At 35.8% G+C, this 17,934-nt stretch overlaps 1 protein-coding gene across 12 annotated transcripts in view; it reads left to right on the top strand.

Annotated features, from left to right (window-relative positions):
- Positions 1–17,934, top strand: part of nfixb (nuclear factor I/Xb) — a 195,542-nt gene that overhangs the window by 166,736 nt on the left and 10,872 nt on the right. For 3 of the 12 annotated variants that reach the window (XM_067381315.1, XM_067381318.1, XM_067381319.1), the window contains 4 exons: positions 1,017–1,091; positions 8,469–8,597; positions 11,803–11,981; positions 14,878–15,025. In XM_067381315.1, the coding sequence (XP_067237416.1) occupies positions 1,017–1,091; positions 8,469–8,597; positions 11,803–11,981; positions 14,878–15,025 (531 nt within the window). Of the gene's footprint in view, positions 1–1,016; positions 1,092–1,213; positions 1,462–8,468; positions 8,598–11,802; positions 11,982–14,877; positions 15,026–17,934 lie in introns of those variants that run through there. The other 9 variants (XM_067381327.1, XM_067381317.1, XM_067381324.1 and 6 more) reach the window with 7 other exon arrangements.

The raw sequence follows: 17,934 nt of genomic DNA, 5'->3' as shown, positions 1-17,934 counted from the left end.
TTTGAGTTACAAAGTTGGAATTGTGAGTTATAAAGTCAGAATTGCGAGTTATAAAGTCGGAATTGCGAAATATAAAGTCAGAATTGCGAGTTATAAAGTCAGAATTGCGAGTTATAAAGTCAGAATTGCGAGTTATAAAGTCAGAATTGCGAGATATAAAGTCGGAATTGCGAGTTATAAAGTCGGAATTGCGAGTTATAAAGTCGGAATTGCGAGATATAAAGTCGGAATTGCGAGTTATAAAGTCAGAATTGCGAGTTATAAAGTCAGAATTGCGAGTTATAAAGTCAGAATTGCGAGTTATAAAGTCAGAATTGCGTGTTATAAAGTCAGAATTGCGAGTTATAAAGTCGGAATTGCAAGTTATAAAGTCGGAATTGCGAGTTATAAAGTCAGAATTGCGAGTTATAAAGTTGGAATTTTGAGTTATAGTCGGAATTTTGAGTTACAAAGTTGGAATTGCGAGTTATAAAGTCAGAATTGCATGGTATAATGTCCAATTGTGAGGGGGAAAAGATTCTCAAATCACAATTACCTTTTTTATTTTTTTTTTATTTAATGGCGGAAACTAGCTTTAATAGGTTCCATAGATGTTAATAAAGAACCTTTATTTTTAATAGTCTGGACACCTTTTACTTACTATTTTTAGCATACTATGATTTAAAATGCAGTCGTTTTTATCTTGCATACTACTAAATACGGAAATTATGTGAACTGTGACGCAGCCAATGCTCATTTGATATCCTCATGTTTCCGTTGCTGCTGATTGGACGGTTTGTGGGATGCGTGTGGCTTTCACCTCTATTGTTTAAGTGCACTTAGAATGGGTTGACTCTGGGAGATATTAGTGAGCAATACTGTCTTTGACCTCATGCATATGATGTTTTTTTTTTAAGTGTGTATAGTGTTTATGTATTGATGATTCAACAGTGGCCCTAAATTCTCTCCATCTGACCAAATGATCTCAGTCTCATTCATTGTTAACTCTATTCTTTTCCCCTGTTTGGGTTTTTCAGTGCAACACCATTTGGCCAGTATGCAGGAGAGGAAGATAAAACACGAAAGCGATGGCGTGCAGTTTCCTTACCATGGTTAGACCACATTACCCTCATATTATACATAATTGATGTGAATACCACGCACACAAGTGTATTCAAATGTGTCTGTTATCTCTGTCTCTCTTTCAAACTCTCTGCTGCATCACACACCTCAGCTCGTCTCTCTGATTTGCTGTTTTTCCTGGTGTCCTGAGGTGGCGGGTGTTTTGTGGCCTGTGAACGTGCTTTCATTTTGTTTTGTACATCAGAAGTCTCTCTGTACATCCATGGCTTGCATTAGATCCTGAAATAGGATCCCTGCGGACCGAAGCAGAAGTCCAAATACTGATTTTCACATGACACAAACACTTACAAATGTGGCTATTGTGTTGCACACAGCAGTGAGCTTTTCCAGATATTTACTTAGCACTTTTGGTTGTTTCTTCTCCATGCAGGATTTATTCTAATTAGTGTGTGTGCTTAAAGGGGTTAACATGCTATAAGCAATATTTCAGCTGTTTATTCAGCGTGCCTATGAGATCTCAAAGCTGTTCGGTCTGAAACGTACTCTATGCAAGTGTGCAAATGCAAACACAAGCTCAGTTTCACACATCATTGCGTTCCACAAATTGTTAGAATGTTAGAATAATATAAAATAAATTTTACATAATGTAATATGTACATTTACATAAATTTTAAATGTGTAAAATGTATATATATATATATATATATATATATATATATATATATATATATATATATATATATATATATACACTATTGTCATGTTATTACTATGATGTATTTATATCATATATAATTTTGTATACATGTGTATTATATATACATTAGTTTTAAAAAATATTTTTATTTATAATTATTATATACTATTATATTTAAATACTGTATGTACTATATACTATTTATATTTACATTTATGTATTTATGATATATTATATTATAAAATTGCATTTATTATTATAAATTTAATATATTATGTATTTTTTTATGTGTGTGTGTGTATATATATATATATATATATATATATATACACACACATATACACACACACTACAAATGTATGCATTGATACATTTATTATATATTATATTTTAATTTTATTATATATAAATATTTATATAAATTTTATATAAATAATATGTAAATTGTATATACTTTATATATAAATATATAATATATATAATGCATAATATAATAGTATATGTATATTATATACAATGAATATTACATATATTTTGGATTTTGTATAAAATGTTGTCATGGTATTACTATAATATATTTATATCATATATATATACACACACACACACATTACTTTTAAAATATATTTTTCAAAATTATCACTATTATATTTATATATTGTATATACTATATACTATTTATATTTACATTCATGTATTATGTATAATATTATAAAATAGTTTTTATTATATTATATATGTATATGTAATGAATAATGTATGTATATTATATACAATGATTATTATATATTTATTATTATTATGTCATACAGAGACGATGTGTAAAGTCCAGCTTTAACTTTTTTCTCGCTGCATCTCCTGTTTCACTCTGAAGTCCATCAGATCGGGCGATTCACATTGACTTTAATGGCAGAGACATTTGAAGGTAACTCTATCACCCCTTTGAGCACGCACAAACAGATTACGCAGGAGTAGCCGCAGTAATGCAAGAATGCAAGCTATGTACGTACAACAGGAACTTGCATAGAGTGTGTTTCTGGCCTGAGGGTCCTCCTTCATCTAATCACATTCACTGCCGCCCACGTCATGATAAACACACAGTCACACAGATCTTAATCTAGGGAAACATGGGTAAATCCCACCCAAAAATGCCAGCATGCTCAGGTGCTCCTGATGTCATGGGAATACACAACATAACACACACATATATTTACACCCACCCCACCCCTGAACACTTGAAACACACACACACATACACACACACAGTCTGTGGAGCACCAGAGCTCTGGTCCAGATGGCTCCACCATGTGTCGACAGCGTTGGGAGCTGCTGGGTTACAGAAGACATCTGTTACGCCGATGATGGTGGTGGTGGCGCTCCGAGCGCATGTGAGTGTGTGAGAGTGTGAACTGCGCTACGCTCCAAAGGTGATTCACTACCTGAACGAGGCTTTGGCAACTCTGCAAGGTGACGGTGTCATTTATCATTAAATCTGGTGTCGCCCGGAGTACACGAGCAGTCTGTGAACCCGCTCGCGTTTCATTCATACGCCGGATCGCTTCCTCATGCCCTGGGCTGACACGGATATCATCTCCTCCTATTTTTCATTCTCCAGCACCCTCTTTCACCTCGTTACACTGTGGCGCTTTGTCTGTAAACATCTGTTTGTGATGGTTTTGAGAGGTCAGACAGTTCCCACGGGCATAGAAAGACCTAGAAATGTATGAAAAATATGAGGCCTAGAAGAGTTAGACAAAAACTTGGACATTTCTGTTGTGGTTATAACAGTTTTAAATGCCTTAAAATATTTAATTTCTTCAGTGTAAAATGAATAAATGATTCGATGGTGATCAGTTGACTGCAAAAGTCATGGACATTTCATATATTTTTTATTAAACGCTTTAAAATATTTAATGGGCAGGAAATTTGTCTCCGAGTGTAAAATGAGTAAAATTATTTTTGAAAATCGATCGACCGCAAAAGTCATAGAAATTTCTATTTTAAATAATAACATTTTTATTAAATATTTAAAAATATGTAATTGACAAGTCTTTTTGGTGTAAAATTTATGTAAAATAATTTGGTAACACTTTAAAATAAGGTTCATTAGTTACAAAATAAACTGCACTTCTACAGCATTTATTAATCTGTGTTAATGCTAATTTCAACATATACTAATACATTATTAAAATTATTAAAAGTTGTATTTGTTAACGTTAGTTAAAGGGTTAGTTCACCCAAAAATGAAAATTCTGTCATTAATTACTCACCCTCATGTCGTTCCACACCCGTAAGACCTTCGTTAATCTCTGGAATTAAGATATTTTTGATGAAATCCGATGGCTCAGTGAGGCCTCCATTTACAGCAACATAATTAACACTTTCAATGACCAGAAAGCTACTAAAACATATTTAAAACAGTTCATGTGACTACAGTGGTTCAACCTTAATGTTATGAAGCGACAAGAATACTTTTTGTGCACCAAAAAAAAAATAAAAAAAATAACGACTTTATTCAGCAATATCTAGTGATGGGTGATTTCAAAACACTGCTTCATGAAGCTTCAAAGCTTTGCCAATCTTTTGTTTCAAATCAGTGGTTCAGAGCATGCATTAAACTGCCAAAGTCACGTGATTTCAGTAAACAAGGCTTCGTTGAGTCGTAAGTGTTTCGAAATTTCAATGTTTCACCACTGAGGGGCGTGACTTTGGCAGTTTGATACATGCTCCAAACCACCGATTCGAAACAAAAAAGAAGCAGTGTTTTGAAATCACTCATCATTAGTTTTTCGCACAAAAGGTATTCTCGTCACTTTATAATATTAAAGTTGAACATCTGTAGTCACATGAACTGTTTTAAATATCTCTTTAGTAGCTTTCTGGGCATCTGAAAGTGTTAATTATCTTGCTGTCAATGGAGGCCTCACTGAGCCATCGGATTTTATCAAAAATATCTTAATTTGTATTCTGAAGATGAACGAAAGTGTGGAATGACATGAGGGTGGGTAATGACAGAATTTTCATTTTTGGGTGAACTAACCCTTTAATACACTGTGAAGTAACATGAAGAAACAATGATCTGCTGTATATTTTTATTAACTAACATTAACAAAGATTAACAAATACAATATTTTATTATTATATTTTATTTTAAACAACTTTAATAAATTGTAAAGTGTTACCAATAATTTTAAATCGATCAACTGAAACATTCATTTAAAAAAAATCTAAAGTGAATATACAATATATTTATTTAGGAAGTAATTAGTCTTTTTAGTGTAATGAATATAAAATTATGTTAAAAAATTGATCTACTGAAAAAGCCATAATTTCTATAGTGAATATACATTATGATTTTATTAAATGCTTTAAAATGTTTAATTGGCAAGTAATTGTTCTTTTTTTTTATGTAAAATTAATGTCAAATTATATATTTTTTAAACAATTGACTAAAGAAATTATCATTTCTATAGTAAATAAAAAAACATTTTTTTTATTAAATGCGTCTATTAATATTTAATTGGCTGTTTTATTGGCAAGTGTAAAATAAATGTGAAAACTTTAAAAAAAAAAACTAAAAATCACTCAACTGAAGAAGTTATGGAAGTGTGTATTATTACTGTAAATTCATGGCAGAAGTGATTTGTGACTTTCTCTGTGTGTTTGTATTAGTGGGACTTTCTGATGATTGGACGGTGCGGTGAATGTGTGTCTGTTAAAGTGTTTGAGGAGGCGTTTTTGACAGGTCAAGGTTTGTTTTTGGCGGCCAGCTTGTTAGCGTGGCGAGACTGGAAGGTCACGGGAGTGTTTGATTGGCTGCCAGTCTGCCTGAGTGTCGAGGCTGGCACTACACAGAGCAATAACACATAACCCATGATTTTACCACACACACACACACACACACACACACACACACACACACACACACACACACACACACACACACACACACACACACACACACACACACACACACACACACACACTAATGTGCATGAATGCAGGAAAAATAAAATCATAGAGACTTTCAGTTGTAACTATGAAGGTTTTAGCACTTTGCAGCGATGCTTGTTTAGATATTGATGCAACCTCACTTATCTTATTCTATTAATATCTTACACTATAATTTGCATTGTGGATTAGAAATGAATGCTTTTGACAGTTTATCTTTATTTATAATAGCATTAATATGGATTTTTATATATATTTTTATATATGTATATTTGTTTGTTGGTTGCCATACACAGTTACTTATTCGTCGTTTAGCTCTTTCACAATAACTTAAGATAGACAGCATAATAATGATTTGTCTTGTGGTTGTGTGAGTGTTTGTGAGTGATCTTGTGTAAATATCACACTTTGTTAGATTGTGCAACACAAATTTTCTCAGCAGATGATGTTGCTTTTAACAGCACCTGTGAAATTTGACAGTCCTTTTCATTTAAAGCAAACAAGGAAATTCTGTACCACATTTTTTTTTTTTTTCATTTATATAAAATTTACAATTCATTTGTTTATAGGTAGTTTTGATAATAGCTCTGACAATACACTGATAAAATGTAATTTGGTTGTCTGAGATTTTTTAAAAGTAACTTTTTTTTGTTTTTAATATTTCAAGGAGGCAGGTGTACATTCAAACGTGGCATTAGCATAATTAGCAGATTTGTGGCTTCCTCTCAAGGCTCTTTAACGTCTTAAATTGGGGTATTTAAATCACCACTTATAATAATTGTTTCCCTCAAAACCAGCCAGAGGATTTGATGGTAAACTCCTTTTCCTCTCCTTCCCCAGTCCTGACATGTTTGGCCATGTTTCTGGGTCACTGGGTGAGCCCAGCGTATTTTCAGCCCTCGTGTTTATGCCAGACTCAGGACAGCTCAAGCTAGAAGCCCTGCGGCCTGGGTTTGACATTTATAGGATCGGGATGACACATTAATGCAGCGTTATATACGAGAAGACCAAACCATCACATACTTTCTCCTTTCATTTCCCTCATCATTCTCACATCACGCTTCCCGCCTGTCCTCCTCTTTTTTGGCATGAGCGTTCAGACCTGCCACTGGAACAGAACCGCTTGTGTTTTACTTTTTCCCTCAGCGCTGAAAAGTCAAGTCAAAGCCTCTGATTTGGTTCCCCAGGTGACGTTTAGGGTGTTTTTATGTCAGAGTCTGTAAACAGTTTGTATTCACGTTTATTTACTCATTTGCATTGGGTTTGTGAAAGCGTGTCGTTCTGTTCTTTGGCCTTACTAATGCAGCTGCTCGGGTATATTGGCATTCTGAACACAGATACACATAAACCAGACAAGTTATTAAAGTAAATGTGCTTACTCTGTGATGTTCAGTGAGTTTTCTATTGTTTTCTTTTTGGCTGGATATCCTTAAACTGACAAATAATCGTAACTTTCCTGACCAGTAGAAACCTGTTAAAGCGGTGAAGATCAACCCATTTTTTCTAAATTGAATTTTTTTTATTTTATTAATTTATTTATTTTTACCTCTTAACTAACGGCAAAACTATTATGTTGTGGATTTGAAGACATTCTGTACATTTTTCCATGCTTTTGGACTTTAGATAAGTGGTGGACCTGAAGGGTTATTTTAAAGGCCAGTGCTGATATCAAGTACGCAGAGTGGCTGAAATAGTACTTTAAAAATACAGTAAAAACAATAATATTGCAAAATATTATTACAATTTTATATTATAATGTAATAGATGTTAAAATGTACTTTATTCCTGTGATCAAATCTGAATTTTCAGCATCATTACTCCAGTCTTCAGTGTCACATGATCCTTCACAAATCATTCTGATATGATGATTTGCCCATATTTGCCTAATAATTTGTAGATCTTTTTTCCCCCTTTTCTTTTATTATCTTTGGAAATTGATGTCACTTTAAAAGCTGTGAGAAATGGTGGCAAAATATTGACATTGATGTTTTGATGCTATACTCTTTCCTTTGAGATTCGGTGATTGAAAGAGACAGACAGACTGACATGAGTTATGATGGGATCTGCTGTTGTGGCATCTATTTTCCCACTTACAGCTGCATAGAGACCCTCCCCGGCCCTGTCCCGACCCTATCCCACTCTTTCCTGCACTCTACTGCTTCAAAGCAAAGCTCGCACCTTGGACCTGTCCGCACTGCCAAAAAACCCCCCCCCAAAAAAGCAAGCATTATTTCATCTCGTTTTCAAGTATAATTATCTAAACATGCTTTAAAAAGCTGCATTTACTTGAATCGATATTGCATGTTAAGTCTTGTTTTCAAAAAAGTGCTATTTAAATTTAATGAAATTTATACTTAAAATATATTTTTAACATTCTTAAGGAATTTGACTGTGTGGTAAGAAAAAATAATTTATTTTCCTTTTATTTAAGTTTATTTTTCTTACCTCATTGGCAAATAATTTTCTTTGTAAATAAGTTTTCACTGGAAAACGAGACAGAAATATTGAAGAATAATTTTTTTCTTTTTTGCAGTGTGACTGGCTTCTCTATACTTCACAGCAAACAAAAAAAAAGCCCTAGCAGTGTGTTATCTGTAGATGAAAAGACATTTGATAGTATTCTTATCAGAAAATTTGTAGCATTTTAGAAGCTGAGATGGATAAGATTTTTTTTTTTAGATGAAGGTCAAGAAGCTAAACCCTGTTTAATTAAATCCACATCTCTGTTCTGCCATTTTGTTGATCCCATTTTTACCAGGACTCTCGTCGCCTGGTTCTCTTAAGAAGTCGGGGAAATTCGATTTCAGCGCTCTGTCCGGCCATACGAGGTCTGCACGCATGCCGTTCACCCATCACCCGCTGCCCATGCTGGCAGGTGTAAGACCAGGTGAGAGTTCAGAGCCCCCCCACCCCACCTCCCACATCCTTCCCCTTCCTGTCCTGCTCCCTCACGCCCCCCGGTGGGGTTGGATGTGGTGAAGTTCGGGGAGAGGCGAGGTCATGTTTACACCACGGTCGGGTCGGGTGAAGGCGTTCGCCATTCGTCCCCCCCCACCCCCACCCTTTTTCTCCTCTGTACCGAGGCTGATTTGTCTTCTTTTTTTTTTTTTTTTTGTCTGTCTGTCCGTCAATGTGATTGGTTGGTGATTGGTCTCTCCATTTTCCGACTTCATTCATTCCCGCTAGATGCACGAGAGCTTGTAAGATATTATTTAAATGCTGTACAGCAATGATCAAAGTACGTATGCAACCTGTACAAATTTAAATGCTGTACAAGACTCACAGGATTGGAAAACTGAACTTTCAAAGATGTTCTGAAGTATTTTGTCATCTATAATCGATTAAACATGACGGAAGAGAAGGAAAAAATTGTAAATGGGCCAAAATTAGACAGACAGACAGACATGGATGGATGGATGGAGATATAGAAAGACAGATAAAAAGACAGACTGAGAGATAGATAGGTGAATGGATGGAGATATGGATGGATGGATGGATGGATGGATGGATGGATGGATGGATGGATGGATGGATGGATGGATGGATGGATGGATGGATGGATGGATGGATGGATGGAAAGAAATAGACGTATGGATGGATGGATGGATGGATGGATGGATAGATAGAGATGTAGAAAGACAGACAGACAGACAGATAGATAGATAGATAGATAGATAGATAGATAGATAGATAGATAGATAGATAGATAGATAGATAGACAGATAGACAGACAGAAAGATAAGATAGATAGATAGATAGACAGACAGATAGACGAATAGATAGATAGATAGATAGATAGACAGACAGACAGACAGATAGATAGATAGATAGATAGATAGATAGATAGATAGATAGATAGATAGATAGACAGACAGACAGAATGATAAAATAGATAGATAGATAGATAGATAGACAGACAGACAGACAGACAGACAGACAGACAGACAGACAGACAGACAGACAGACAGACAGAAAGAAAGAAAGATAGATAGATAGATAGATAGATAGATAGATAGATAGATAGATAGATAGATAGATAGATAGATAGACAGACAGACAGACAGATAGACGAATAGATAGATAGATAGACAGACAGACAGATAGATAGATAGACAGACAGACAGAATGATAAGATAGATAGATAGATAGATAGATAGACAGACAGACAGACAGACAGACAGACAGACAGATAGATAGATAGATAGATAGATAGATAGATAGATAGATAGATAGATAGATAGATAGATAGATAGATAGATAATCATAAATAATATATAGATAGATAGATAGATAGACAGACAGACAGATAGACGAATAGATAGATAGATAGACAGACAGACAGATAGATAGATAGACAGACAGACAGAATGATAAGATAGATAGATAGATAGATAGATAGACAGACAGACAGACAGACAGACAGATAGATAGATAGATAGATAGATAGATAGATAGATAATAATCATAAATAATATATAGATAGATAGATAGATAGATAGATAGATAGATAGATAGATAGATAGATAGATAGATAGATAGATAGACAGAACGATTAGATAGATAGATGGATAGATGGTCCTCTCTCTTTGTGTTTGTTTGTGTTTCAGTTGTTTTTTATGTAGTGTTGTATACATTGGATGTGGCCTTATGCTAGCGATGCCCTCTTGTTGTGTGGCCATGTGTTGTTTTGTGTAGCGCGGTTGTGTTTAGAGCTGCTGTTGTGTACTCACTCCATGTGGGAGGGGGTGTTTGGTGGCGGTAGTTTGTGGTGCCATTTGCCTCCTCCTTGAAGCCTTGGCTCCATCCCATTCCCTAATGGGATTAAAGGGTGGATGATGAAAGAGCGAAAGAAATGGTGGAAGAGGAGGGAATACCAGTCTGCACGGAAGAGAGGGTGAAAAGCAGGGCTTTGCCTGGGAGCGAGGCGCCTGCGTCTGGGTTAGAGGGAGGCTCTGGAAGTTGGCAGACTGTCCCGGGCAGCTGGGGGCCCCACTTGGCTGGAGGAGACAAGACCCCTCACCCCTCCACTCGCCAGTCGGGACATGAGCACAGTGTTACTCTTTATGCAGATGAGAGCGTGTCATGACTTATTAAGAGCGATTAGGGTTGTGCTGATACAAAAATATATGTCAATATATTGCATTTCTTTTTCCCGTGCAACATACTTTAGATCCTTGTATCAATATCTTTTATTCGTTTATGTGCCTTCAAAACATTTCCTACTGTTCAATTAATGAAGAAGGAAGTCATCTAAAAATCTGGAAGCGATGTTTCACAGTGCGCCGTATTGAAGCAAACTGTACAAAATACATTGAAAACAAACACAATCTCTCTTACACGTTTTGGCCGAAAGATGGATAGTTTGGGGGCTCTTCTGGCAATTTATTTTAAAAATTGATAAATCATCTATGACGAAATATTGTGTTAAAATAAAGGCAATTAAGAGGCTTTTCACTCTGATAGCGTGTTTGTGTGTCTGCATTATAATTTTTAGTTTGTGTGAGAGGTTAAAATAGAGTGTGAGAAAGAAATAGAACCACTTGAATATTAATTAGCAACACAGTGTTTAATTCAGTGTGATCAATTCAATGTGATTTTTACACGTTTACTTCTACACTGTAAAAAATTATTTTCATGATTTATCACATTTTTTCTTTTGTTAAATCAACTTAATTAATGTGGTTCAGATAACATAATATTTAGTTTCTGTTGATTAAACCAATTACCTTCATTGAAGTAACTCAAATTTTTTATTTAAATGAACTCAAAATTTTAAGGCAACCAGGTAACTTATTTTTTTTTAGTTAAACCAACATTTTTTTTTTTACAGTGTACATTATCCCCTGGGATCCAAAGGGAGGTTTTGTCCAATGTAGCTCTGTTCTGGGAACAGTTTTGTCCCTAATTATAGTTAAACACACACACACAAACACACACACCATTTTTCCTGAACTGCTTTCCATCACTTCCATCTCATGTCATCTGTTGTTTCCTTGTGTGTCAGTCTTGCTTGGACTCATTATTAATATACTACTGTACTAGTATAGTATCCGTCACTAACCTCTCTCTTTGTGTGTGTGTCTGTCTGTCAGCAGGAAGTCCCCGTGCCTCAGCTTCCTCCCTGCACTTCCCCTCGCCATCCATCATCCAGCAGTCCAGCCCGTATTTCACCCATCCCACCATCCGATACCATCACCACCCGGGACAGGACCCGCTCAAGGAGTTTGTGCAGTTCGTGTGTGCCGACGGATCAGGACAGGCTAGCGGTCAGGTAAGAGGAAGTGACCTCATACAGGACGTTTTATGCAGCTGTTCTCTGACTAAACACAGACTGATCCTACAGTATCATATGACTCTGAACCGTATGCAGATTTTCTGTTAGCATAAAATACACAGTCATGCAGTGGAGAAGACTGCATGGAATACTCTATCCCACAATGCAATCTGTTCAACTTGATCTTCTAGGAAGCTTTACAGTAGTATTCCATTTTGATCACAGTAGGGGTTTAACGGTACTTTTTAATGGTACTTTAACGATGTTTTCTTCCTGAACCATCGCAGTCCAGACGTCACAGTTCGGTTCATACAATCAGAAGATGAATACAATCAGAGGGGGTGGTAATGCAACACCGTTTGCTAACAGCCACAACAGGAAAAAGCACAGAAGAAGAAGAACAGACGATCTATGCATAGATATGTTTACGTGGAATTTCTCAACCAGTGTTTTAACTGCGGAAAGATAAAACAGCTTGAGAATAATATCTCACGTAGCATTACATTTACCTCAGGCAAGTCATTTAGTGTCCACAGCATGTTAGTTCACTAGAGAAATTATGCATTTCACTAAATATATGCACTATACACTACCAGTCAAAAGTTAGGAAACATTACTATTTTTAATGTTTTTGAACAAAGTCTCTTATGCTTATTAAGGCTGCATTTATTTCATAATAAATACAGAAAAAAACAATAATACTGTGAAATATTATTACAATTTAAAATGATGGTTTTCTATTTTAATATACTTTAAAATATAATTTATTTCTGTGATCAAAGCTGAATTTTCAGCATCATTACTCCAGTCTTCAGTGTCACATGATCCTTCAGAAATCATTCTAATATGAGGATTTGATACTCAGTTATCAATGTTGAAAACGGTTGTGTTGCTTAATATTTTACTTATTTCAGGATTCATTGATGAATAAATAGTTAAAAAGACATTTATTTTTATTGTATTAATTTATTTTAAAAACAGCATCATCACTCCAGTCTTCAGTGTCACATGATCCTTCAGAAATCATTCTAATATGATGATTTATTACCAATGTTGGAAACAGTTTTTGCTTAATATTATTTTATAACCTGTGATACTTTTTCAGGATTCTTTGATGAATAAAAAGTTAAAAATATAAGCATTTATTTAAAATAAAATCTTTTATAACAATATACACTACCGTTCAAAAGTTTGGGGTCAGTAATTTTTTTTCTTTCTTTTTTTTGAAAGAAATTAATACTTTTATTCAGCACAGATGTGTTAAATTAGTGATAGTAAAGTGATAGTAAAGATTTATATTGTTAGAAAAGATTTATATTTTGAATAAATGCTTGATCACAGGAATAAATTATATTTTAAAGTATATTAAAATAGAAAACCATAATTTTAAACTGTAATAATATTTCACAATATTATATTTTTATTTGTATTTATTATGAAATAATACATTGTATTTATTATGAAATAATACATAAAAAATAGTAATGTTTCCTAACTTTTGACTGGTAGTGTATATATTTACTTGTTAGTAATGTCTTTATTAAATTATCTATATTAAATTATTTAATATACGTTTAAATAAATTTGTCATGAAAACAAGTTATGACAGTAACTATGTAAATGATTATATTTCAAAAATGAATTGGAATAGAAAAATAATTGAAAAATAATTTTATAATTAGTTCAATACCGAACTAATACCGAGGTATGTACTGAACTGTCATGTTTGTGTACCGTTACACCCCTAGAACACAGCCGTTGTCACAATCCACTGTATAAAACATCTATCATTGCTTACTGTTTCACATACTGTTTGTTGAAAATATAGTGTATATACTGTGCAGTATGCCATTGTTTAAATATAAGACATGATTTTTTTTTTTTTAAATCTTCCTTCCAAACCAAATGTTAATGAAACAGAACTTAGTTGTCATATTAAGCAAACATGCTTGCTTCAAGCAAGCAAAAATATGTGCCACAAATATGCAAATAAATGGAAATTAAATGTATTTTTTGTTTCTCTGTGGAACTAACATTCTCAAGCATTTAAAGTAAAGTTGGTTAAACTGAGCTTGTGAAGACATCCGTCGCAATTAACAGACCAGCTAAGATTGAAGTTTGCTGTTCCAAAACTTAAATAATGCACAAATGAATATAATTTAAGTACTTTTTTTTTATTATATACACACACACACTTATGTTTAATTCACATTTTTATATGCACTGTAAAGATAACTATAATAAAGCTAACAGTAACTGCATACTGTCTATTCCGATGGAAACAAATGTGTGCGTTCCTTGTCTTTGAGGCCGACTAATCGGTCGCTGTTATGTATCTTGTGCTTGTCTAGACGATCTTGAGTTAATCTCTCCTTCTCTGTCCACTTCCACGATAAAACCCATCTGCGCAACAGCTGACGACCTCAGCGCATTTCAGCGTAGCGCCTTCCCTCCTCAGTTCTGCTTCTGCCATTTTTCAGCGTTGTGAAACGTGGCTTTTGGTTTGTTTTTGTTCGCACCCTGATTTTGATTTGGCATCATTCCATGGACCAAAGCACACCTCACCATTCGTGCGTCCATTTCTACTTCTTCCTCACCTTCTGCCTAAAGTCCCCCATTTTTGTTTTTTCCAGCTCCTCCACTGCTCCTGTCTGTGCCTGTGGTGAAGTTGACACACAAACATGCACACAAACACACTCTTTCATAAACAAAAGCAAACAGACATTCACCATCCTTTTGGTTGTTTCCCTCTCAACTCTCTCCACTACCAGCCACCCGCCATTACTTTTTTTCCCTTTCTTTTTTTTTTTTTTTGAGCGAGTCTGCGTTGTTTTTTCCATTTGTGGGGTGTCGGGCGTGTCCGTACTCCTCACCCTGTTTGTGTCGTCTGCAGCCGAACGGGAGCGGCCAGAGCAAAATGCCGGGCTCCTTCTTGCTGCCTCCACCCCCCCCTGTGGCGCGTCCAGTGCCCCTCCCAATGCCAGACTCTAAACCCAGCAGCACGCCCCCCGATGGTGGACTCACCTCACCCACATCTCCGTGTAAGTGACCCGACCCCCCATTCCACCAAACCCCTCGAAGACTGGGAGAAAGCCAGTCGTCTAGCCACAGCTGGGTCGAATTTTCCCATCTAGTTTGTGTTCCTTGAGTTAACATCTGCCCATTATTCGTAATTATCGTGGCAGCACTAACTGTTGGGTCAGAACTAGTCCTTACTACTTTTATTTTACTTTTTTTTTTCAATCTGAATGAAACCAATGCAACTTTCGTGCAGGTCTTTTTTTTTAATGCATACAAATTTTCAGGCATCAATTTTAGTGGTTTCAAAATGTCACTAAAGTACGGAGCCCATATAGGGACATGAGTTGAAAAATGAGTTGGGAGGAAAAATATATTTCAACGGCTTCATGTTCTCTCACAAAACTTTTGTGTTTTCCTGAGAAACTTTGTGTTCGATCACAAAACTCGCTCCCGAAAAAACTGCATTCTCCCGCATTCGATTGGAGAATTCTCCCCAAAGAAACTTCATTTTCTCGCAAAATGAGAAACTTTCGCTTAGAAAATTTTTGTTACTCTGAGAACTCTTTGCATTCTCTCGCAAAACATTTGCATTCCCCAAGAAACTTTGCGTTCGATCTCAAAACTCTCTTTCGTTCTCTCGTGAAACTTTTAAGTTACCCAGAGAACTCTTTCCATTCTCTCTCAAAATGTGAGTTCCCCGAGAAACTTTGCAAATGTTTGTGAAACCTTTGTGTTCTCTCACAAAACTTTTAAGTTACCCTGAGAACTCATTCTGTTCTTTCACAAATTTTTACGTTCCTTGAGAAAACTTTGCAAATGTTTATGAAACCTTTGTGTTTTCTCACAAAACTTTTGTGTTCCCCGAGAAACTTTGCATTCAATCTCAAAACTCTACCCCGAGAAACTTTGCGTTTCTTTCAAAATGTTTACGTTCCCCTGGGTAACTTTGCAAATGTTTGTGAAACTTTTGTGTTTTCTCGCAAAACTTTTGTGTTCCCCGAGAAACTTTGCGCTCAATCTCAAACTCTCCCCTGAGAAACTGCATTCTCTCGCAAAATGTTTGTGTTCCCCTGGGAAACTTTGCATTTGCTTTGAAAACTTTTGTTCTCTCACAAAACGTTTGTGTTCCCTCAGAAACTTTGCATTCGATCTCAAAACTCTCCCCCGAGAAACTTTGTGTTCTCTCGCAAAATGTTTACGTTCCCCTGGGAAACTTTGCAAATGTTTGTGAAACTTTTGTGTTCTCTCACAAAACTTTTGTGTTCCCTCAGAAACTTTGCATTCGATCTCAAAACTCTCCCCCAAGAAACTTTGCGTTCCCCTGGGAAACTTTGCAAATGTTTGTGAAACCTTTGTGTTCTCTCGCAAAACTTTTGTTCCCTCAAAAACTTTGCATTCGATCTCAAAACTCTCCCCCGAGAAACTTTGCGTTCTCTCGCAAAATGTTTACGTTCCCCTGGGAAACTTTGCAAATGTTTGTGAAACATTTGTGTTCTCTCACAAAACTTTTGTGTTCCCTCAGAAACTTTGCATTCGATCTCAAAACTCTCCCCCAAGAAACTTTGCGTTCCCCTGGGAAACTTTGCAAATGTTTGTGAAACCTTTGTGTTCTCTCGCAAAACTTTTGTGTTCCCTCAGAAACTTTGCATTCAATCTCAAAACTCTCCCCCGAGAAACTTTGCGTTCTCTCACAAAATGTTTACGTTCCCCTGGGAAACTTTGCAAATGTTTGTGAAACATTTGTGTTCTCTCACAAAACTTTTGTGTTCCCTCAGAAACTTTGCATTCGATCTCAAAACTCTCCCCCAAGAAACTTTGCGTTCCCCTGGGAAACTTTGCAAATGTTTGTGAAACCTTTGTGTTCTCTCGCAAAACTTTTGTGTTCCCTCAGAAACTTTGCATTCAATCTCAAAACTCTCCCCCGAGAAACTTTGCGTTCTCTCGCAAAATTTTTACGTTCCCCTGGGAAACTTTGCAAATGTTTGTGAAACATTTGTGTTCTCTCACAAAACTTTTGTGTTCCCCGAGAAACTTTGCATTCAATCTCAAAACTCTCCCCCGAGAAACTTTGCGTTCTCTCGCAAAATGTTTACATTCCTTGAAAAAACTTAGCAAATGTTTGTGAAACATTTGTGTTTTCTCACAAAACTTTTATGTTCCCTCAGAAACTTTGCATTCGATCTCAAAACTCTACCCCGAGAAACTTTGCGTTCTCTTGCAAAATGTTTGCGTTCCCCTGGGAAACTTTGCAAATGTTTGTGAAACCTTTGTGTTCTCTTGCAAAACTTTTGTGTTCCCTCAGAAACTTTGCATTCGATCTCAAAACTCTCCCCGAGAAACTTTGCGTTCTCTCGCAAAATGTTTACGTTCCCCTGGGAAACTTTGCAAATGTTTGTGAAACATTTGTGTTCTCTCACAAAACTTTTGTGTTCCCTCAGAAACTTTGCATTCGATCTCAAAACTCTCCCCCAAGAAACTTTGCGTTCCCCTGGGAAACTTTGCAAATGTTTGTGAAACATTTGTGTTCTCACAAAACTTTTGTGTTCCCCGAGAAACTTTGCATTCAATCTCAAAACTCTCCCCCGAGAAATTTTGCGTTCTCTCGCAAAATGTTTACATTCCTTGAAAAAACTTTGCAAATGTTTGTGAAACATTTGTGTTTTCTCACAAAACTTTTGTGTTCCCTCAGAAACTTTGCATTCGATCTCAAAACTCTACCCCGAGAAACTTTGCGTTCTCTTGCAAAATGTTTGCGTTCCCCTGGGAAACTTTGCGAATGTTTGTGAAACCTTTGTGTTCTCTTGCAAAACTTTTGAGTTCTTCTGAGAATCTTTGTGTTCACTTACAAAACCTTTTGTGTTCTCTCACAACACTCTAGTGTCCTCCTGAGACTCTTTGCATTCGCTCCCTTTTGTGATGGAAATAATAT

This window comes from Chanodichthys erythropterus, chromosome 3, assembly GCF_024489055.1.
Source record: "Chanodichthys erythropterus isolate Z2021 chromosome 3, ASM2448905v1, whole genome shotgun sequence".
NCBI lineage: Eukaryota > Metazoa > Chordata > Actinopteri > Cypriniformes > Xenocyprididae > Chanodichthys > Chanodichthys erythropterus.
Note: the sequence above shows the minus strand (reverse complement) of the source record. Positions and strands in the feature narration are given on the sequence as shown.